Source organism: Erythranthe guttata, chromosome 1 (genome assembly GCF_056151865.1).
Source record: "Erythranthe guttata isolate IM_541 chromosome 1, IM_541, whole genome shotgun sequence".
Classification (NCBI taxonomy): Eukaryota; Viridiplantae; Streptophyta; class Magnoliopsida; order Lamiales; family Phrymaceae; genus Erythranthe; species Erythranthe guttata.
In genome coordinates, this window is record NC_142533.1 from 3724193 (window position 1) to 3748519 (window position 24327).

Sequence of the window (24327 nt, forward strand, 5' to 3'; positions counted from 1 at the left end):
ATTTTCGGAAATTAAAATCTGATAAAAAATCATAATCTCACATATATTCCAATTTCAATCCAAAAAAAATATTGAAACGAAAATTGGAATTGGATTTTCGGATTGAAAAATATTGTGTCAAAGTTGGAAAAATTGGGGTGAATAGTGAATACGATCGAAAATCAGAAATTCCGTTTCAATTTAAAACACTAAATTTAATAGCATGTGTTATCAATTATATGGTAGCTAGTTGTTTGTACACATGTATTTTGGAATTCAAGTTTATAGAATAAGATGAGGTTCTAAATACAAAAGACAATCAATTGAGTTTATTACAACTTTTCAAACATGTCACACGATTTCATGACCCGTCTTAATTTTGGTACTTTATAATCTTAATAAAGAAAGTTATATGTTTGGAATTTTGCATATTTGCATTCTTACCCTTTTATTATTATTATTTCATTTATTTTATTCCATAAATACTATTTGTAATTTTTAATAAATTGTTGGGTTGGCACTGTTGATGACTTCTATCATTTGATGGAGACATAACATTTATTTTATTTGAAGCCCATTGTTTATTTAATTTCTTATAGACAACTATTAAATACAAAATTAGTGATTTTTTATTTTAACTTTCTAAATCATGTCACAAATAAATAAATATAAAGGGGAACACGATTTGTTTTAATAATCAAATATAAATAAGTCTTCTTAATTTTTTTTGTTTGATGGTTTCGGAAAAAAAAAAAAAGGAATTAAATTCTGCAAAATAAACCATTTGGAACGTATAAATATATAGGTTTATTGTCATAAACCTATCATCAAATCAGAGTGGCGCAGCGGAAGCGTGGTGGGCCCATAACCCACAGGTCCCAGGATCGAAACCTGGCTCTGATATAGAGTAATTATTTTTTTTTTGCCAATAAAATAAAGTAAATAAAATTATCTATTTTCCTATTATTTTTCATTTTCTTTTTGCCAATAAAGAAAATAAAATTATCTATTTCCCTGTTATCTTCATTATTTATTTTTGCCAATAAAGAAAACAAATAATTATTCGTCAATCAATAATATGTTATTATACATACATTTAAATATGAACCTAAAATTGAACAAATTTAGACAATTTTCATTCAACAGCAGTTATTCTGCAAGAGTGTCAACAAATATTACACCTTCAAAATTTCAAGACAACACCAACTTACAAGAATTAAAAAAAATTTAAAAATCAAAATTTAAAAATAAAAAATTACAAGAATAATATGAATAATCATACTTCATACAACACCCTACAAATCACTTGCATCAAAATTAGCCTTGTTGATTATTATTGCATTGGCTCTTCTTATTCTTCTTCTTCTTCTTCTTCTTCTTCTTCTTCTTCTTCTTCTTCTTCTTATTATGCTATTTGATGAGGTGGCACAATAAATAAGGCCACCAAAACAACAGTACCATGTTAGTTACTTTACTCCTATTTTATTTTAGTATTTATTTATTATCTTCTTTTTCTCGAACGAAAAAAAAAATTAAAAATCACTGTATTGAGGCCGTGACAGATAGCTCGACTCTTCCGGTCCATTCTTCCCCCGGTTTTAGAGTTATCGGTTTCTCAATTGCAGCTGCATCTACACATAGCATGTGTTTGTACTCGTCGTCCCCAAAATCCACTATAGCTCTCGATTTTTTGTCCCATGGATTCCAAACAACTGTCACAACCCATTTCGAATCAAGATTTCGAAAGAAAAAAAAAAATTAATGATAATATAATATCGTCTCTCGTTTGGTTTTGAAGATAAGATTTAAGTTCAAATAAAGAATCTTCCAATTTGCCGGCCGCCCCAAAAAGTTATTGGACTGACGAAACATCCAATAAATCCAATAGGGTCCAATTATTTAATTAATCATGGCTAATTTTACTAACCAAACGAGCTCTTATACAATGTATGTACATATTGTTATAAACCGATCTATTGGTACTTACCAATATCCGGAAGCCCTTCCTTTCTTATCACGAAAGTCCTCTTTTTCTCGTGGTCGAATATTGCAACGGCGTCTGAAGAACTAAGGTAAACTCGATCCACCTATGCACCACAAATATACTTTCGTAAAAATCTAGAGCTCAAATAAGTGGATAGTATTATCTTTTATTACTCATTTGCTATTTGTTTTAAATGGCAAGTCCTCGTTTGGTTGGGGGTAGGGGTGGAAATCGGACGAATCTGATCGAAATTAGCACTTTCGGAGAAAGTCTGATTTTTTTCTTTTTAAAGTCTAATTCCAATTTCGTTCCAAAACAAACCGGAAATCGGAATGAAAAATTTGTTCCATAATCGGAAATTTTTGGATCGGGATCATAGGAATTCAGAAAATTTCAATTTTTAGTAACCTAAAATATAAAATACATAATGATTTTGGTATTATAAGTGTATTTTCTAGAAATATTATCGAAAAATAAAATCGGATTGAAAATTGGAATCTCATATGTATTCCAATTCCGATCCAAAAAAAAAAGTCGGAGTTGGACTTTGTTTGATTGTTTGGTAAACCCAATGGTCCAATAATACAAATTTTATTAGATTATTTAATCTTATCTTAGGAACCAAACGAGGCCCACGGAAATATGATACATAAAAAAGAATGAGAAGAAAGAATAGTGTTTTACCTCGGATTCAAAGGTTAAGGCGTCCCCTTGTTCCGTAAACCGTTCTCTGTTGCAAAGGTTGTCGAGATAGTCGAGAGTTTCCAAGCCCTCTACTCTTACTTCACTGTAGTTTCAAATCGACAATTTTTTAGCCGCAATTTTACGTGTTTGATTAAATCTAAAGAAACAATTTTTTTTTTTAAATCAAAATATTCACCTAATATCCGAGACGGCAAAATACGTGTGGTGGGCAAATGCAAAGCTAAAAGGCTTGCAATTAAAATTCCGAACCCGTGATATCAGAGTGAGGTGTCCATCGACACTCAAAATCGCCCTAAGACGGAGTTCGTAACTGAAATCAAATTTAAAGAATTATTAACCACAAATTACGGAGCAAATAAAAATTACCGAAATAATAATTTGTGGAATTGCTATTTACCTATGAGGCCAAATTTTGAGATCATCATCGGACGATGTAAGGAGCAAGTCAATGAACGTTGTGCTGTTCGAATCAACGGATTGAAAAGGCGGAGGATTTTCATCTATGGCCCACATTCGATTCCTCGCAAATCCGTGTTGTTCAAGTGTCCCGCGGTTTCCGAACTTCAAAATCAAGAAAATCGCAAACACATTTTGTATATCAGTAAAAAAAAAAAAATTAAGAATCGACATATTTTCTTGATGGCAATACCTGTGGAAAACAAGTAGGAATTCCTCCTCTCACAGCTGCTGGTGGTTTCAATTTTGACTGTGAAATCGACGTGTGATTATATTATTATCGTTGCAGATAAAATATCGAATTTACTGTAAAATATATGTATGCACTATGCAATGATTATGGCAACAAATTAAAGATTTTAAAAAAATCTGCAGCACACCTTATTGCTCGTGAACAATAGTTCTTCGTTGCGTTCGTTTTTCCAGGATCGGACTTGTCCTCCGTGAAGACTAACCTGAAAATGTTGAAATCATGAAGGAAAAAAAAATCGAAATCAGAATTTGAATCTTGAAAACATAAACAAATCATTTGATGAATATATAATGTAATGATTATATAATGTCAAAAACGATCTAACCCGTGCTGAAGCACCGCGTGGACTACGAAGAATAACCTGAGGGATTCCATTCTCATCCTTTGTAATTTCAACTGCAGAATGTTCCATTTTCTTCTTTTTTTTCAAGAACACAACAAATTCAACCTATTTAGTAATCTCTCTCTCTCTCTCTCTCTCTCTCTCTCTCTCTCTCTCTCTCTCTCTCTCTCTCTCTTACACACACACAGAGACAGCCCACAAGTTACAGGATTTTATAGTTGCTAACAAATCCCAATTCTAACTCAGCAATTACAGAAGTAGTTGAAACTCAGAAGAGAGCCTTATCTTGATTATCCTTTCTCGTGAACAATAACCCAGTTTCTTGTGAATCCCAACACAATTTCTAACCACCAACCAAACAAATTAAAAATAAATAAATAAAACGAAAAAAACCCTCGATTTTACTCACCGCCACAACAATCAAGAAACCCTCAAAACCCAATTATTGATAACAATAGTGCGACCCACAAACCAAAAATTCATGTAATTACAAAAAAAAAAAAAAACAAGAAAGGTCAGTTCTTTGAACATAAAGAATTCATTTTTTTTTAATTAGGCGAAATTAGGGTTTAATAAGAGGGGGGAAATTGAAACTGTGGAAGGAAGTAAACATGGGTGTAAGAGAAAGCCCTTTTAAGGAGAAGTTGGTCCAAGTTTTGATTAATTGACTTTGTCACCATTTTTCTTTCAATATATAAAAATAAAATAAAAAAGATAAAAAAAAAATCAAGAAAATGGAAAGGTCGTATCTTGAACAGATCTTGAAGAGACCCACTAATTATTATTATCAGCCATTGATCTTTCGGTTTTGGATTTAGACAAAAAAAAAAAAAAATTACTAATTTAATTAGATGAGAGTAAGCAGATACCTCAGCATCATGTCTGAAAATCCCAACAAAATTACCTGACTTAACCGTTTTCTAAACTAGGGGTGCATGTTTCTTTTGCAGGAGTATACTTCCATCATTTTCATTCCTCTATTTTTAACTAAAGTAGTCATTTTTATGGAGCTTCTAGTGTAAACGTCTCGTTCAATGTTACATCGGATGATTTTTTATCGTTGATTTACACGCACTAGTGTTTGTGTGTGTATATGAATGGTAAAGATCTATTCGATCATTCCCTCATTTTTAACTAATAAATTAGTCATTTTTATTGAGCTTCTAGTGTAAACGTTCCGGTCAATGTTACATCGGTTGGGTTTAACCGTTGATCTATACACACCAATATGGGTGTGTGTTTTTGTGTTGTGAATGGTAAAAATCTACCTGACGTATTTCACCTGATGTAGTATAATGTAAACTGATCCAAGACTATTTCTATGCAACATCTAATTAAGGCTATATCTAATGGATTTTTACCGCTAATCTACTACGCAAACCAATGTGTGTGTGTATATGTCATTCGATGTAACATAGTATAAACTTTAATGCAACTAGGAGTTGAAATTCGTGGATCCGTGCTTGAATGCATATTTTACACACATTTGTGTATATATAATAGGTGCATGTTTGAATTTATGGATAATATGTTACTGTGAAAATTACAGTTTTTATCCCTCAAGTTTGCATTAATTTTACATTTGGTTCATATATCATATTCAAAAAATACACATTTGATCTCTCGTGTTTGAATAATTTAATATTTTTGGTCATTTCTGTCAATTTACCTTTAGTTCATCAGTTAACGTAGTGACGGGCATACACATGATTATGTTAATACTAATAGAAAATTGGCGGAAAAGACTAAACGCGTTTAATTTTAAAAACATCAGGGACCAAATGTGTAAATGTATAATTGGTGCAAACTTGAGGGACTAAAATTGTAATTTTCCAATATATTACTCAATGTATTTTACCTCTTTTAATAATTACAAGATCATAGTTCATAAATGAATTATTGACTTTGGAATTCTTTAATTAAAATAGAGAAACCGGTCCACAGCCAAGCACACCAAATTCAGTGCATGGAATTATTAGAGATTCACAAGCAGATAAAATTAGTGATAAAAAGGTATATAATTGATTGAAATAATACTTATCCACATATAATTGTTTTCTATTTTGTTTGTAGATAATCTAATGAACCAATAATAGTTTAAAGATCAAAATGGACAATTATTTTTTTTTTTTTTCAAGGACATAAATAATTGCAGCCGGTATTTAAATTGAGAAAAGTCTTATATATACTAATTGGCCCCATATTGGGATTTAAATGCAAGATACATTTGTCAAGATGCCCAACTAGGTCCATATTGGCAGCAATTGTAATATTCTTTTTTATTATCATTTATTTTATTTTATTTTGAGAAATTGAGTAATTGTATAAAGTAGTTTGAAAAAAAAAAATTTAAAAAATTGATGAACGTATTATTTAATTACTCGTTGAGGATTAAACAAAAAAATAAATAAATTAAGGTTTGTGGATATATTGGCTGGCGCACGTATTGAATATGGAATGCAAGTCCTAGGATTTGTTCAAAGATTGTGTCACGACAAACTTTGGACTTGGTTTTTTTTTTTTTTTTGGTTATTTTAGTCAAGCACAATGGTTTGAACTTTGAAGAGTATAGGAAAATATTTCCCAAGTAAAAAAGGCATGTGTTTTGCGCGTTTCACGAGTCTTGCGAGCCGACTCGATCGATTAAAAAAATGAATTCAAATTCGAAAAATATGAACTCGACCTCGAACTTGTGAGCTTGAACATTCTGATGAGGTGAGTGGGTCGTTTTTCTTTTTTTCCTGTATATATAAAAAGTTTACTAATTAATTATGATAATTGATAGGCTTTTTATTTTAGTTTTAGAGATGAAGACTCCTCCACTAGCTTTGATGGATTGAAAATCCAATGGGCCAATACCTATGTGCAAGTCCACACACAAATACCATAAAAATCCAATGACATTTTAGGACTCGTTTGCTTACCAATATCGGATTACATTGGATAAGATGAGATTAGATTAATATCGCATTAACCAACTAATTAATTAAGTCAGTAAGATGTTTGATTCGTTATATTAAATTTTATACTAAATTTGTTAAAATTCTGGTATTAAATGTGAATTGTCTAAAAAGTTATTTAATTAACAAAATTAATATATTATTTTAAGGATATAATTGCCTTTTCCAATTTTAATCACCCCCTACAAAATCGCAGGAGTAGGTCGAGCTTTAAGTCTAGTAGCGGGCTTGATTAAACACGAATCTTATCAACCAAACATCTTATTAACCTCTACTATTTAGTTAATAGAGCTTAATAGCACTATGCAAACGAGGCCTTAATATATTCAAAAAATTCCTCGTAGGACAACTTAGTCTCAAAGAAAAATTAAATTGGAATTAATGATGCGAATTATAAGCTCCATGAGCTCATGAACTGCCCGAGAGCCCCCCCAGCCCTCGACAGTTCCAAACAAGGCAACTCAAAGTGACGCGAGCGAGATGTTACGTGTGAGGTTCTTCATGATATACCATATCCATTAGCTAGCATGGTGGGAAAAAGAACGAGACGAGAGCCCTCTGAAAAATTTCGATCGGAGCCGTCTTTTACGGAAAGAGAAGAAACGCCTCTCATAGGGAGAGAAAACCCTAAAAGAAAAGAGGTCAAAAGTTCATTTTATATCATAAGAAATGTGTACTCTTCAAATTTCAGATTTTTTTTTTGCTTGTGTAGATTCTTCGAACATCGTTGGAAAGCAAAATCGAAGGCTGAAAATGCATGATGTTTTAAAGCCGTTCATTTGGAATATTCTATACAAAAAAGTTTTCCCATTGTTGGTGATGATACTCGCATGCAATGATGAAAGGGATCACTCATTATAACCTAATTAATTAATTAACAAAACTTTGCACTTCAACTATATATATTTATATATATAATTAACGGTCGGAGTTAGGTTAAAATCCCAACCGTTACATTCGATCAAGAATCGATTACAATAGTGTTCATAGTGACTATACAAAATGTTGAAATAATGGAATCCACCTCGTTTATTAGGTTGTAAGTCGACACCATATGGTTCATCGTTATTATAAGCTCGAAATCTCAAATATAAACTCAATGCAATATTATTGGATCCGCACATAATTATGAGCGTCGGAGGATTTTCGTCGGGATTTCTCTGACGCTTGTTTACGCAATCGACGTGCAATTTCAAAAAGTATCGATCCGTTTCAAAGATTAATTCGAGGTGGGCAAGAAAATTAAATCTTGATCCATATCAGTGATAAATCAACTGGAACAAGAAGAAATTAAATAAGCTTTGAAAAATGGAATTTAGAAAAGAAAAAAAAAAGGAAAAAGCATGACGCCTTGGCTGCTGACGTGTCAGCGATCCAAGATGCTTCGAAATACTAAATCTAATGTTGTTTCAAGATTTCTGGACCACCACTCTTTTAGTAGCAACCTAGTTATTTTTCTCATTATTATTGTTTTTTTTAATTTTTAATTTTTAATTTTTAATTATTAAATAGTACCGACTCTATAAATTGGGAGGTGTCACGCAAATTTCAGTCCCAAACAGTTCATACTAATTTCAAATTTCAGATATATAAATTTAAGGGCAAATTGCACTTCGCCCCCTCAAAAAATGTTGGTTTTGCACTTTCCCCCCTCAAAATAGAAAAATGAGACTCTCCCCCTTAAAAATATATAACTCGGTGCACTTTGCCCCAAATGTGTATTTTCGAGCTAATTCTTGTCGGATTTGAGTAAGTTGGAAGCGCAATTTCATCTTTTAAGGCTTTAAATGTCATTTAATCTTTTTTCACCCTACATTACAATGATTAAGAAGAACAAAGAACAAATTTTGTTGAATTTGGAAGAAAATTTCGTCTAACTTGGAAGCGAATATCATCAATTTGGGAAGATAATTTTGTTAATTTGGGAACCCTACTTAACTCTGAAAGGAGGATTCTCAAGAGAAAGATGTAAAATGACATATAAACAATTCATTCGGTGAGAAATAAACCGGGAATACACATTTGGGGCAAAGTGCACCAAGTTATATATTTTTAAGGGGGATAGTCTCATTTTTCTATTTTGAGGGGGGAAAGTGCAAAACTGGCATTTTTTGAGGGGGCAAACTGCAATTTGCCCTAAATTTAAATATTCGTCTCTCTCTCTTAATAAAATCTCCGAGTTTCGAAGAATACATTCAGGTTTCTGTCTCTATCTCCGCCTACAAACACACACACACACACACGAAAACACACTTGTATTCACACAGTGGGGAAAAGAAAGAAAAAAAATAGTAACACACACACAGCACGCAATAGTTTATACATACACATCAAAGAAGAGATCTTGATCGATAAATTACGAGAATGGGAATATGCAATCGGTGGGAGTGTTCGGAAATTCGGTAAATTAGACGAGGAGGCAGGGGCATTATCGTCTTTGAGGCATCGGAGTGAGGGTTCTTCTTCCGCGTTGCTTCGTTCTCAACACGTTTCTGGATTTGGGGTTTATCGTGTGAAAAGACAAATTTGCCACTCGTGAATCGTGATCGGACCTATAAAGTCAACATAACCATATTTGATTTTGAGGTTAGACATATATATATATATATATATATATAATTTATTTTTTATTTTTTATTATTTTTTTAATTTTTTAAGTCTCCATACCGACTTAGAGCTACTATAATACATATGGTTTTCAGAGTTTTGGATTTATATAGAAAATGTAAGCTGCAATTCTTTGAATTTTTGTGCCACACTATGCATAGAAGTAGACTACTTGTGAGTTGTTCTTAGTTGACTATTAGATATTGATTTTTGAATATATATATATATATATATGTGTGTGTGTGTGTGTGTGTGTGTAATTAAATGAATTCCATGAAATTCATCTAGACTTAATATGCAGATATTGAAGTGAGAAGCAGCTGTGTTTTTTTTGCTACAAAAATGGCTTCCAATGGAACAGTAAAATGTCAACCGCCGATGAAAGCGGCATCGAACGGCGTTTTCCAAGGCGACAATCCTCTGCATTTCGCTCTTCCGTTGTTGATCATACAAATATGCTTGGTCGTCGTTCTTACGAGGGTGCTCGCGTATTGTCTAAGGCCACTCAGACAACCGCGCGTCGTCGCCGAGATTATTGTAAGAGTTTCCTATATGATAAACAAGATTCTCTATTTCGTAATTCTTGATACTGAATTTCGATTATGATTCCGTGTATTTTGACAGGGAGGAATTCTACTAGGACCTTCGGCTTTAGGGCGAAACCAGAAATACCTGCACGCTGTTTTCCCGCCTCAAAGCCTCACGGTTCTCGATACGATAGCCAATCTTGGTCTCCTATTCTTCCTATTCCTCGTAGGGCTCGAGCTCGACCCAAAAGCTCTCCGACAAACCGGTAAAAAAGCACTAAGCATCGCCCTAGCAGGAATCACTCTCCCGTTTGCATTAGGTATCGGCACTTCATTTGTCCTTAGAGCAACTATTTCCGAAGGAGTAAGCCAAGGCCCATTTCTCGTGTTCATGGGAGTTGCCCTCTCGATCACGGCTTTTCCAGTCTTGGCTCGTATTTTAGCCGAGCTCAAGCTCTTAACAACCGATGTAGGCCGAATGGCCATGTCAGCAGCAGCGGTTAACGACATCGCAGCTTGGATTCTACTTGCTCTGGCAATAGCACTTTCCGGCACGGGGCGTTCGCCCCTCGTGTCTATCTGGGTTTTCCTATGTGGATCCGGCTTCGTAATCCTCTGCATATTCTTGGTCCCACCTGTTTTCAAACAACTAGCAAAAAGATGCCCTCAGGGCGAGCCGGTGGACGAGATTTACATATGTGCCACTCTGGCGGCTGTTTTGGCGGCAGGGTTTGTTACCGATGCAATTGGAATCCACGCGCTTTTCGGTGCTTTTATTCTCGGTGTTCTTGTGCCAAAAGAGGGTCCGTTTTCCGGTGCTCTTGTTGAGAAAGTGGAGGATCTTGTCTCGGGTTTATTTCTTCCTTTGTATTTTGTGTCGAGTGGATTGAAAACTAATGTGGCCACCATTCAAGGAGCTCAGTCGTGGGGCCTACTTGCGTTGGTTATATTTACCGCGTGTTTCGGGAAAATTGTCGGCACTGTTGTGGTTTCTCTCTTGTGCAAGATTCCTCTCAAAGAGGCGCTGACTCTCGGTTTTCTAATGAACACTAAAGGCTTAGTCGAACTCATCGTACTCAACATCGGAAAAGACAGAGGGGTAAGTAAATAAATAACTAATTTTTTTGTTCACTTGGCTAATTAGTAGTTAGTATTCTGATATTCTCTCATGATCTTTTATCTGACATTTATGAAAATTTGTAGGTTTTGAACGATCAAGCTTTCGCAATCATGGTTCTGATGGCTTTGTTCACGACATTTATTACGACACCTATCGTCGTGACAATATACAAGCCGGCCCGGATGGCTAGATCGGATTACAAACACAGAACTATTCAGCGAAAGGAAAGTCAAACTCAGCTCAGATTGTTGACTTGTTTCAACAGCACGAGAGATATTCCGAGCTTGATCAATCTCATAGAAGCCTCACGTGGTACCGGAAAACGCGAGGGAGTACTCCGTGTCTACGCAATGCATCTCATGGAGCTCTCGGAGAGGTCGTCCGCTATACGTATGGCTCACAAGGCGAGGAAAAACGGGATGCCGTTTTGGAACCGGGTCAAAGATTCCGACCCGACCCAAATCGTCATCGCCTTCGAGGCCTTTCAGCATCTAAGCCAAGTGTCTGTTCGACCTACGACCGCAATATCGTCCATGTCATCAATGCACATCGACATTTGTAATAGCGCAACAAAAAAGAAGGTGGCGATGATAATTCTCCCGTTTCACAAGCACCAACGGGTCGACGGGTCATTTGAGAGTTCGCGGGTCGGGTTGAGGCAAGTGAACAAACGGGTTCTCGAGCATGCCCCGTGTTCGGTTGGGATTTTTGTTGACCGGGGGCTCGGCGGAACTTGTCAAGTAGCTGCGAGTAATGTGGATTATAATATAACGGTTTTTTTCTTCGGTGGACGTGACGATCGTGAGGCTGCATCGTACGGGCGGGTTATGGCGGAGCATCCGGGTATCCGTCTGGACGTGGTCCGTTTCGTTGTGGGCCCGGGTGTCGGTGGAGATTCGGTGCGGGTGGATATTGGTGGTGGTGGTGATGAATCAAGATCGGCTGATGAAGTGTTTATCGCAGAATTTGAGTCGAAAGTGTCGAAGGATAATGGTTCGATCAGGTTTGAAGAGTTCGAGGTGAGCGATGCATCGGAGGCGGTGGAGGTGATGCGGCGGTACAACCGGAGTAATCTGATTGTGGTGGGGAGAGTGGCGGAGGGGGAATTAGTTGAAGCGCTTAAGGGGAGAAGTGAATGTCCCGAGTTAGGAGCGGTGGCGAATTTGTTGATTGGTTCGCCGGAGTTTACATCGTCGGTGTTGGTGGTGCAGCAGTTTTGCGGCCAACTCACCGGAGATTCTCTGAGAACTCTGAAACAGGGAGATGCGGCGGAGGCTGAGGGGGAATCTGAGTCACACTGATTATATGTAATTGTTTGTTCATTCTCAACAAGAAGATGTGAATAATAAGTGTACAATCACTTAAAATATTTTCCTTTTCTCTCTTTTTATCATTTTTAATCGAATTTTTATAATAATTATTATTTTTTTAATCCTGCCCCCTTATTTTTCAGGCACTTTTAATCTTCTGAAACGGCGCCGTTTCATCCCCTTCCTCCAATCGATTTCTTTTATTTTCTCTTTTCTTCTGGAAAATGCACGATCACCATATTTGACTCTGATTTTCTCTCCCCCAGATTTTCCCCCTTTTCTCCTTTTCTTACGGCCCATTTACTGTGGAAACGCCGCCGTTCGTTTTCTCACCTCCAATCCACAGCGGCCATTCTTTTCTTTTTGTTTATTCAATTTCATTTCGCTTTTCTTTCTTTTTCAAATCTCTAATCGGAAGGCAGCAGACTTGGGGAGAACATCTCCTCTGACCTCTATCTCCGGCGCCTCCTCTCTGAAAAGCTTTTGCACTACTGCCCTGCGATAGCCGACCACGAAAGGCAATCGAGAGGTCAACTAATTTCCTTTTCCGTCGAATTAATTATATTGCCTCTGCTTTTGTTTTATTCGTTATTTTTGTCTTCAGTTTCTTGGTTCCTTGGTGATTTGGCATTTAAGAATTAATTAGGCTTTGTTTGTTATATACAATTAATGAAGTTTTTGTACATTTTGCGAGCTATCATCTTCCTTTTAATTTTACACATCCATTGTGTGGTTTTAAGTTTACAAGCTCTGTTTTGCGGTACCTTCTGTGAATCATAAGTTTTTGGTGCCTAAAAGAATATAGACATATATATTTGTACTATGACCTATTTTCTTTATTGGGTTTCATCCAACAAGCTTCCATTTATTTTGCTGATATTTATCTACTATTTGGTTTTATCCAGCAAGTTGAATGGAAGAGAATTTGATGTTCGGCGAAAGTAAAGATTGCATGGGTTGGTTTTAAGAAACTCAATAAACTTTTACCGGGCACCGGCGACTTTTGTTTACCAGCGATCTGTTCTCCTTGTGCTAAAGATATTTACATGGTTTTGTTTCTCTCATTTCTTACTTTTTAATTTTCATCAATATACACAGCTCATTGCTAATGGAGAGTTTATTACTACTTGTAGCATATCTCACAAATTTCCGATTAGTGATTCAGCATAATGTTGAGATCGAGGTTGTTGAAATTCTATTTCACATGATCAAACAATACGGTCAAAATTGGAGAGCCTAATTCAGTTCATATTTGTGTCATTTAATTGCTATTTTCTATGCTTCATTTTCTATTTATTTTTTAGTTCATGTTTTAAATACATTATTTCCTTGTTGTTTTGCTATTTCTTGTATATCAGATTGCAAAAAGTTTGAAGCTTTCTTCAAGGTATTCACTGAATTAAGCATCAATAACAGGTATATTATTTCTTTTCTAATTTTGTTTTTCAATTTTTCTTCATAAATTGAACTTTTTTTAAAAATTGGTTCTCTTTTGGGATTTTTGTCCTGGTTTTTAGGCTCTCTGTAGCTGTAACAACCAGCAACGGATCCGTAATTGTTTGATTGATTCTTGATGTTCAATTTCTCTTTATGTATTAGATTTGTTTCCGGTGAACTTTGTTGAGCGTTTTGTTTTGCTATCTTACTGAATCCTTTAATATTCGCCATAGCTGGGATTGAATTGAGGATGACGGAATAAACTGGAGAGGAAATAACTTAAGTCATTCTGTTCACAATGAAGGATTGACATTACTGATTCGTCCAACAAAATCAGGTAAAGAATCACACAATATAATTTTGTGCTCAAAATGTCATTTTAGTCTTTCATGCAAGATCGAAAAAAGTTTTCATTTGTTTCCTGCTTTTATTTTTTTTTTTCCTGCACTGTGGGAGTTATTGGTTTATTCTTTTTTAGTTTCTTGGTCGGTAATATTGTCACAGATCGGCTGGTTCTTTTGACTCTTAAATTTATGATTTTTAGTTGTAATTGCCAACGGCATGAAGTATAAGCTGTTGTCCAAACGTGGAAAACACTATAATAATTCGTCGAATACGTAGTAATCGGACAACCAAACCTTCACTAATGCCTATAGCATTGAAAGTGGATCACGAGTCCAGGATTAGAGAGTCCAACAACAATAACAGAAGGGTTAGTGATCTCTATTATGATCTATCAACTTCTTCGACTAAATCAAGGGATTTTTCTGCACAATGGCATGTTATATTTGAATATGTTGGTTTAAGGTCATATTTCACATGTGATGGTTGAAACAGGTTGCGACAAATTTTGTATTTAGCTTCATGCGAATAGAATTATAGCAAAATAACCCTGTAATTTTAGACTACATTGAATGGGCACCAACACCGCGCTTTGCGCGGTGCTCCCAACACTAGTATATATATATATATATATATATATATATATATATATATATATATATTTTACAGTCACCCCTGAAGTATGGCCAAATTACGAAAAAATCCCATCTTGTTTGGGTATTACAACACCCCTTCCTTTTAAATATTTTTTACATAAAATTTATGTAATTTGGTTATTTACTGAACCAAATCGTATATTCAGTTCGGTAAACAGTATGAAATATTGCCGCACCGAAATTTCGGTTCGTTTTTACCGGTTTAATATCCCTAAATTTAACTCTGGAGGGATTTTTCGTAAGATAATACATAGTTGCGGGGTGACTGTAATTACCTAAACAGAATGGTGATTTTTGTAATTTAACCATAACTCAGGTGGTTGGCCGTAATTTGCCCTTATATATAATTTATTTTTCCTCTTACTTGAGCCCCTTTAATAGAAAAACGACGTCGTTTAGCTAATTTTCACTTTATTTCTTAGCGTGGGTAAATACTTATCTGGGTAAAAATAACTGATTAAACATTTTCATAATTTATCAAACGAAATGCATTTTTCTTGACTTTCATTTTTCAAGAGACGAAAATTCCCTTAGGGAGGAAGAAGCCTCATGGATGCCGCGAACTCCGCCACCGCCGCCTCCAGCTCCGCCACCTCCGACGCCGTTAAGGGGGTAAAGCTTGACTTAACCCAAACCTACATTACAGATAAAATATCTAGTAAATTTTACACGCCTAGCATCTGTGATCGCATTACGATGTTTATAATCCTCAATCCCTAATAATCCGACCTTAATTTCCGATTTCCGCTTGCTTAGATTTTATCTGGATAAACTGATTATCTCCGGTATCGATTGCTTGTCGAGGATTTAGGGGATTATAACTTGTTGACTTAGTATTTTGATTTTGCATGTATTTTGATTTAGGGAATTTTAAGTTGCTTAGAACTGTACGGACTATGATCTCTCTTTGTGCTTGTTAAGATGCGCAAATCGTCTTCGTGTTAGTGTTCGTTGAAGGAGAAGGATATAGAATTGAGTATTGTGTGCCTATGGTAATGGATAATAATGTTAATTTTTTTTTTTTTAAATGGGTAATGGTATTTGATTTTAATTACTTTCCGCCCAATTTTATTGCTCTCTCATGTAAGCCCGTTCGTGATTTGATTTTGGTTATACGTCTGCTGAAAAAATGCAGGAGGGTAACCACATGGAATCTGTTAGTGGTGATCTTGAAACGAATTGTTGGGGCTGTGGGCTTCGCGTTCTTGTTTCACGTACCGCGTCTGTGTTTAAATGCGGGTGGTGTGGAGCTATAACAAAGCAAAATGTGGCGAGAAGTGATAGCAATTACACTCGGTTTAGACGCTTGCGAGACCAGTGCTTCGTCAGCATCGTGCTTCTATTCATGCTCTTCTTTACATGTAAGCACGGCTTGTACCTTGATACTTAATTGTCCTGTTGACCAGCTCACAATTAGACGTGCATAATAGATTCTCGTCAACATGCATTTTTTCGGCACGTAAGAGTTTAAGTTTAACTGTTGCACGACCGACATTTTGCTCGGTACTTCTCGAGCTCCACGTGTTATTCCAATTCCGTTTTGGAAAATAATGCAAATCGAGGATGACTTGCGCGATTACTTTGTATTTATGAATCCGTTGTTTTGGCTAGCATTCTTTTAATGGATAACTTGATGCTTTAATCGTCAATATAATGATATAAAACACAGAATGATGACCATATACTTATTTTCTTGATTTTCGGGATTTAGAGTATCTTGTAATAAAATCCATATCGGTGACACAGGTGCTGGTATGTGGGCTGTTAATCCTATAATCTTCTCCGTCAGTTACTTCGTTGGTCTTCTCCACATCACACTAGCAGCAATATTATCCATCTCTACGTTATCTTCGTTTTGCCTTGCGGCATTTCGATCTGCCGGTAATCCACCGATGATACTATGGGGTAGCTATCCGGCAGTTGGGAAAGGTGGACTTGAAAACCATACATACTGCCACTTCTGTTCAAAGCCGAAGCCACCTAGGGCGCATCATTGTCGTTCATGTGGAATGTGCATACTCGACATGGATCATCATTGCCCTTTCGTAAGTTTTTTAAATTTTAATTAGAAAATAAGAAATTCATGTTTTAGTCGGCAAGAAACTTCATGCACATTAAATTGAATTAGTTCTGCTATTACGAGCACTATTGCACTTCTGGGATTTTTTATTTTTTTATAAAGGGTAAATTTATATAGTCATCAATTTTCTTGATTATATGCAGATTGGGAACTGTGTCGGTGCTGGAAATCATCGCCCGTTTATTCTCTTTCTCATATCTACAGTCATAAGTACACTTTACGTTGCTTTGATGACTTCCTTTGCTGCACTACATATATGGCCACCTCTAGAAGATAGGCACGTCGGCAATTTCGGTGGGGTTGTTAGTACCGAGTTCGTTTACAGAGTGTTGAAAGACAACGTTCTTTCATTTCTGAGATCGGCGGTTTTTCTATCTGCAAGAGGACTCGTTCTTGTTTACCTGTTTATATCTAGTGTTTCACTGGGAATTGGTTTGAGTGTGCTTTTGTGGCAGCAGCTGAGTTATATATACGTTGGGAAGACTTACTTGAGTCAACTCAGTGCGGTGGACAGTGAAGAAACGTCGGAAAGGGATTGCCAGAATCTGGTTAGATTTTTCGATTGTCCGTATAATGCAGCGGTGTACTTGCCAAGTTATTGGAAATCTGGGAAAAGTCATAGGAAGTAAAGATTCTGAGGTGGGTTACATTCGTTTACATCAAATTTCATGAATTTGCAACTTCGGTTATTTTTTAGCTTCGAATATGTCATTTTTGCATGAAATAGGTAAATTCCCGAAGATGGTTGAATGTTGACTTTTTTCCGGTATATATTTTTATAGGTTAGAGAGGAACGACATTGTTTCCCGGTACACTTGTGAAAGAGTTTGGGAAGGGAAGATGAACTAGGAAACTGCTAGAAATGCTGATAAGTAAATTTTGTAACTTGGTATAGTACACGTGTTATATGCTGAGCTGGCAACCGAAATTACGGATCAGCATTCAATATTGTAAGTTGTAGCCCCCTGTATTAAGTGTGTTGTGGTATATCTTTCCTTCATTGAAAAGAGCTTATAGAAAATATTGTAAGAAAAAGACATGTTTTTCGGGATTTTTTCTTCTTTCTCCCTTTGTTTCACAAGTCACCGAGCTTAGTGTATAGATACGAAAACCGATTATTCTATTTTTACGTATATCATCTACAAGATAGATTTTAATTCGTTAACGGGAGAGTGTGTTCTGATTTGGGTCGGTGTTCTTTATGCGAGTGTACTTAATATCTTAATACGCATTTGCCCGTACACGTTTTCTGCCGACTGATTTTGTCGATTTTTCAGTTTGTTTCGGTACATATGTAGTGTATATACTTCTTGATGATGATACTTTCATCTCATATTTACATTCCAATCACACATTTCTAATATATTTAAATCCAAAAGCAGAATTTTAAAAAGAAAAAAAAATTTGAAAATAATTAAGCATACAAAGACAACTTAGGATTATTAGGAAGAGTTGTAGTTTCAAGAACAGGCAGAGTTCTGGTCCCTTCGGCACGTGGCATTTTGCTTCTAGAAATCCAACATGTTTCCAGAAACTCCCCTTCATCAGCTTCTCTCTCCATTTCTTGATTCCTCCTCCCGAAAACCGATCTAACCGCCACCGCGCCGCCCAACCCCACCACCATCAGCCCTACGAATCCGGCCGAAAACCCCATTATCCAAAACGGCCGCATCTTCTTCTCCGTCTCCCTCTTCTCCAACGGAACAACTAACGAAAAATGGCCTCGTTTTCTGCTATAACACACATTACTCGAACTAATCTCACTAATCAAAACCTCCCCGTAATCCCCGAAAGAAGCACATTTAACCATCCGGTTGCTTTGTTTTAACGCAATTGAATCTTGGAATTCAACCGAAATGGGCTTCCCCATTGTGTTCAATTCCAGTTTCGATAAGTTTTTGCTATTCAAATACGAAGCGTCGTAAACGAGAAAACCCACAACGGGGGTTATCATTGCGTAACCGGATATATTATAGTACAATGAAGACCAGTTTCCGAGGTTGTGGTATACTACGAGGAGCCTCTTGGCATAAGGCACGGGGAGTGTTTTCGGTGGGATGACGAAATCACTGAAATTTGCACCTTTTGTGAATAGGGTTTTGCTTCTGAGACCCACTACTGAGAGCTTCATTCCGGCGAGATTTGGCGGGAGAGTGGCGGTGTAGAGTTCGCCGGTGTGGGGACGCCGGAGCATCATTACTCGGAAAGCGTGGTCGTGGAAAATGGCGTCTAATGATTCGTTGAATTTGCTGCTGCTGCTGCTGTTGTTGAAGGAATGGATCAAAGAAGGGAAATGAAATAACATAAATAATAACCAGATGAAGTAAAATTTATTCATGTTGAAGCTTTTTTTCTATTTTATTTTTTGTGTGTGTTGATCATTCATAAGGGGAATCTCTCTTAAGCGCAATGCCCCATTATTCCTTTTATTTATTTATTTTATTATTATTTTTAAAAACTTTTTCAGGTTGATGACGTGGCATTTCCAACGGTAAAATTTGTGGGGACTTTTGTTGTAATGATAGAAAAGTAGCGAATTGTTTTCTTTTGCCGTAACTTTCCAGTTTTTATTTAGTGTAAATTACAGTCACCCCACTAATGTACTAACGTAAGATTCATAGTTGATGGGATAATTGTAATTATCCAAACATGAGAGGTCTTTTTGTAATTATACCTTATCTCAGGGAAAGTCCTAATTCACTCCCGATTTTTTTTTTGAGTTTCAATAATAATACTATAGTCATATTTATATTTCATATTTCAGTTTATACTATTTAACTAGAAAAAATATATACTTATATATTGTTATGTTAAAGAAAATTAAAAAAAATAAATAGAATTTTGTTTTCCATAAAGCCACGTAATGATGACTGTTGCATCCCACTAACTGCGGTATCACTGCACGCCGTGGTTACTTTTTTAGAGATGAATAATAATAATAATGAATGGTATTATAGAAAATTAATCATTATAGCCTAAACATAATCATCAATTTTATTTCAAGTGTAAATATTGTTGGCAGGGGTTTCGAACTTGGGTCAATTGACGCAAGTTCGCTTGCTCCAACCGCTAGACCATTAATTGGCGCGACGTGAAATTGAAAACACAAGAAATTTATTCATATTCAATTGAATGGATTCGTAAACGTTATAATTTATCTGATTAAATTTAACAATTTGTTAGATTCTTTTATTTATTAATTTATATGAATATGATCCAATTATCCAAATGTTATCAATAATTTAGTGAGATTTGCAATTTATCATGGGCCGAAGCCCATAAGTAAAACTTTTATATATGAAGCCCACTGACTAATTCATGTTCTGGAAAAATAAGTTATGTGAAAATGTGAAGCCCAAAAATATTCGTCACCTTGTTAGATACTCCCTCTGTCCCATATTATATGTCTTTTTAGAGAGTTTTTCTTGTCCCAAATTATTTGTCATTTTAGATTTTCAATGCATCATTAATTGCACTATTTTCAATTTTACCCTTTATAACTCCTAATTAGTTAGTTGTAAAACAATTAATGTCAAGGATATATTAGTATTTTTCTATGCTTTTTACTATAATCTATACACATTTATTGATTTTCTTAATATGTGTGAAACAACCCAAAATGTCATTTAAATTGGGACGGATGGAGTATATAAGAAGATGAAATTAATTAATTAATTAATTAACTAATTAATTAGTTAACAATCTAATAGACACTATGTATTCATGCACGTGCACATACTTTATAAATACACTTTACATATATATATGTATATTAGTTAATGATAAAAGATGACGTATAGATACAGATACATATATGCTTATAATTAGAGATTAGATAGTTATAAAGCATCTAGCTCACATTGCAAATATTAAGTATTTGTGAGATAAGCAAGAATCTCTTTAAAATCCACTTAAAATCACATCACCTTACAGTGTATTTGTTGGAGTAAGGACAGCGCAGCGTTTAATTACTCGTGTTCAGTCTCTTTCGTCGTCAGTATATTTTAAGTCCTGCTAACTGTATATAATATGTATGAGATATAAATCTGAACTCTCTTATAATAATTTGCAAACTATACGAAAGACTGAAACCACAATAGATTAATCATGTGTGACAAGCTCGACATGACGACGTACGTACCATTGACTGGATTCGAGGAAAGATTAAAGTTATATCTTAATATTGTTTATTATATAGTTGCTATATATTCTTGATTCTTAAACAGTCAAAAAAGGTCAAAGTGATGGCTTGTCCCTAATGTGCTTTAGGAATGAATTTAATGAAAAAAAATATATAATTAATGGCTAATTTTCCGACATGAGGAATTTAATGATGGTATAATATATAGGATGATACCTACCACTTCAGAAGATGCAGGAGAAATAAAGAAAAGTTTAGAGGTATATCTCTAGATTGTACTTATTAATTACTAAAATAAGCACTAACCTTTTTAATTAAATACTATGCAAATCTAATTCCCAAAACCATTTACATTACTTTGCATTTGTTGGATTCTTTTTTTACTCTTGATCTACTTTGGTGTACTTGGAGAATATATTGGTTTTGATTATAGACGAGAGAGGCGGTCGACTCGAACTCCTGATTTTTAGAAAAAAATAGCCCATAATATTTAAAACATATAAATAGTTCAAAATTTTGAATAACTATAACTATAACTATATTATTTTACATAGTTTAAGTATTTGTTGGAAATTCTTACAAGTTGTCTTCCATTTGAATTGAATGAAATGTCTTAGATCAACTGTAATTAGTTAGATATTGAATTTTTCTATCAATTTTTTTCTCTTTCAATATTTTAAACTTTTCTCCAGTGATACTTGCAATTTTTAAATTTTAATACTCGTCATTGCATATCTCTAACTTTAAAGAGTCTCGCCAAGTTGAAATGTACTATATTTTGCTTTTACTAATCATATTTAACCAAATGTTTTATATATGTATTTGCTTGTTCAACAATATTTCTATGACTATTTAAAAAATAAATCAAATTTCTACCCCGAATCCTGTAAAATTTTGATTTACCTTAAGTTTATCATCAATACTTTAGTCATGTTTTCTAAATAAATTTAACCCATAATAAAAATATTACATTCTTGTATTATGACAAAACCCTGGATATATATATTTTCTGCGTACATGACAGTTAAAGCAATGGCAGCCCATCATGCACGCAGCGACCAAAACTTCAATTATTTCAGAGAATAAATTATCTTTCTGAGCACAACTCCTGCAGGGGAATAATTTAATTTCTCCATTAAATAATGCTGCCATATTAATTACTTTTTAATAAATATTAATACCCCATTAATTCTATTATCAAAATAAACTAATTTGTTTCGTGCATTCACTATCCTTTTAAACAAACTACAGTTAAACATCTATATAAATTAATATTGTTGAAACTAAGGAAATTCTATTAATTATTAAATTATCGAGTTAGAGGGTGTTTGGCTAAGCTTATTTTAAACAGCTGATAAGCTCTTACGTCTGATAAGATATTTTAAGAGCTAATAAGCTGTTACATCTTATTTTTAGAATTAATTTTTAGAGTGTTTGGATAATAAACTTATTTCCTATTTTTACTCATTATAAGATGTTAAATAAAAAGGTGGGGTAAATGTACTTATTTAAAAAGATCTTATTTGCTCTCCAACAACTTATTAAAAAAAACAATTAAGATCTTTTTAAAAAAAATTACCAAACATTTCGGAAGAGTTTATAAGCTCTAAAACATCTTATAAGCTCCTTTTAACATCTTATAAATTTAGCCAAACACCCTCTTAATAATTTAAAATGTTTTTACTGAGCCGGACCGTGAGAAACTATTATTTAATCGAGGTTATTAATTTATCAGTATTACTTTTTATCGAGGTTCTACTGTAATATTTTTAAGGATAAATTATTGCCGTCCTTTGAGAAAATATAACGTCAAATTACAAAAACACCCCTCATGTTTGAGTAATTACATCGTCCTTTCAATTATCTATTGTCTTATGGAAAGAAATCATCTTCAGTAGATAAATTTGACAACACGAAAATAAATGTTTAATAGAATACATAATTGATGGATAGTTATAAATACTCAAACATGAAAGGTTTTTTTCGTAATTTGATCTTATCAGGGAGGTTGCGGTAATTTGCCTCCCACTTATTTTCTTCAAAGTAAAGTAAAAGTGAAATACATATATATTTTATTATTTTTTTTCTTTTTTAATTTACATATACACATAATACCATATATATACATACACACATCAATTAATGTCTGTAAAATACAAAATAGGGTACTAATATATAAGACTAGTCGAAAGGGAAGGACAAGATAAATAATAAGCAGTGACTTGTCACAACAGTATTATTATTTATTTTATTTATTTAATTATTTATTAATTTTAATATTTGATAAGCTGTGACAACAAACAGTACTAGTAGAGAGAGAGAGAAAAAGGGTTTCTATTTTGATGAGCTGTAAAATATGATTGAAAGATGAAACTGTAAAAATAGGTGTGACAACTCAACCAAACTGTCTATTAATTCCAAATTTGCCACAGCAACAAACAACGAATATTATTATCAATTAATTTAATTAAATAAAATTGAACAAAAAAAGTTGCCATAATAAAATTATTTAATAACTGTACCCATTAAATTATTTAATTTGAAAGATCGTTCAAGATTTTTTATATTTATTTATTTATTAAAAAAATTCTTTTACTTAATAAAAATATTTTTGAATATTAATTTTTCTCAACAAATTAAAAATATTTAATAACAAAATTAATATTGATGAGCAAAGACAAATTATTAATTTTTTATTTTATTTAATATGGTGAGAATATAATACATAATAATAATGAGTAAATTAAAAGAAAGGAAGGATGAAGAAACAGCTGTTTAAGAGGCAGGAGCATGTCATTTCATGGGACAACCCTATTTGTCCACTCACTCATATAATGGAGTGTGTCTCTCTCTCTCTTCTCTTCTCTTTCTCTCTCTATATATATATATACATATATATCTCTGTGTGTATAGGTTTATGTAGTGAGATAAAGGATGATGAGGTAGCTTTGGTACTTGTGTGTATCTTGTTGTAACCTTTCTTCTTCCCCCCGTATACAAAGGGGGGCATCTACCCCCACTTTTCTCCATTATCCATAATTACTGTCTCATGCACACTGCACACTGCATTTCTTTCTTTTTTCTTTTTTAATTAGTTGTTACTATTAATTTTTTGTTTTTTAATTCATTATTGCTATTTTTTTTTTTTAATTATATACGTAGATTTATAAATTCGATTTAGACAACTCTGTAAAAAAGTAATTTATTCTTAATTTCAAATATTTCGAGAATGGAGTAGTAGCAAGCTGTAAAGGTGACAAACAGTTTGTAATAATAAATAAATAAAATATGTAATAATAAAATAAAAAGAAAATGAAAATGTAAAAGGTTATAGACAACACATGCTTCCTAGCACAACCAATAATTGTTTAATTTCTCCATTTATAGATTCTTGGATTATATATATATATATATATATATATATATA

At 34.1% G+C, this 24327-nt stretch overlaps 4 protein-coding genes and 1 non-coding gene across 12 annotated transcripts; 3 read left to right on the plus strand and 2 right to left on the minus strand.

The window, feature by feature from the left end:
- The first annotated feature begins 810 nt into the window (after nt 1-810).
- Nucleotides 811-882, plus strand: TRNAM-CAU (transfer RNA methionine (anticodon CAU)). Its single transcript has one exon. It is a non-coding gene; the product is annotated as a tRNA-Met (tRNA).
- A 211-nt stretch (nt 883-1093) lies between these two features.
- LOC105973806 (Galactose mutarotase-like superfamily protein) lies at nt 1094-4604 on the minus strand. Its single transcript, XM_088817664.1, has 8 exons — nt 3703-4604; nt 3505-3579; nt 3318-3374; nt 3066-3229; nt 2844-2978; nt 2648-2750; nt 1967-2066; nt 1094-1691 (listed from the first exon to the last, which is right to left on the minus strand). Exons 1-8 carry the CDS (start codon nt 3787-3789, stop codon nt 1519-1521), a joined length of 894 nt encoding a protein of 297 aa, XP_088673790.1. The 5' UTR covers nt 3790-4604; the 3' UTR covers nt 1094-1518.
- A 4213-nt stretch (nt 4605-8817) lies between these two features.
- On the plus strand, nt 8818-12305 carry LOC105973804 (cation/H(+) antiporter 18). 2 transcript variants are annotated; one of them, XM_012998855.2, is made up of 4 exons: nt 8818-9266; nt 9589-9824; nt 9912-10913; nt 11018-12305. In XM_012998855.2, the coding sequence occupies exons 2-4, from the start codon at nt 9630-9632 to the stop codon at nt 12233-12235; spliced, it is 2415 nt and encodes an 804-aa protein (XP_012854309.2). In that variant the 5' UTR covers nt 8818-9266; nt 9589-9629; the 3' UTR covers nt 12236-12305. The 2 variants fall into 2 exon arrangements, with proteins under 2 accessions (XP_012854309.2, XP_088673782.1); XM_088817656.1 differs by lacking the exon at nt 8818-9266 and adding an exon at nt 9328-9461.
- Nucleotides 12306-13117: 812 nt separating this feature from the next.
- LOC105973819 (DHHC-type zinc finger family protein) lies at nt 13118-17924 on the plus strand. 7 transcript variants are annotated; one of them, XM_088817618.1, is made up of 8 exons: nt 13118-13293; nt 13603-13660; nt 13844-14018; nt 15196-15291; nt 15815-16040; nt 16426-16724; nt 16903-17398; nt 17542-17924. In XM_088817618.1, the coding sequence occupies exons 4-7, from the start codon at nt 15229-15231 to the stop codon at nt 17386-17388; spliced, it is 1074 nt and encodes a 357-aa protein (XP_088673744.1). In that variant the 5' UTR covers nt 13118-13293; nt 13603-13660; nt 13844-14018; nt 15196-15228; the 3' UTR covers nt 17389-17398; nt 17542-17924. The 7 variants fall into 7 exon arrangements, with proteins under 7 accessions (XP_088673744.1, XP_088673741.1, XP_088673738.1 ...); XM_088817615.1 differs by having other exon boundaries at nt 13915-14018; XM_088817623.1 differs by having other exon boundaries at nt 13149-13200; nt 13915-14018.
- Nucleotides 17925-18094: 170 nt separating this feature from the next.
- Nucleotides 18095-19169, minus strand: LOC105973639 (uncharacterized). The gene has a single exon (XM_012998673.2). The coding sequence runs from the start codon at nt 19095-19097 to the stop codon at nt 18174-18176; it is 924 nt and encodes a 307-aa protein (XP_012854127.2). The 5' UTR covers nt 19098-19169; the 3' UTR covers nt 18095-18173.
- Nucleotides 19170-24327: the final 5158 nt, after the last annotated feature.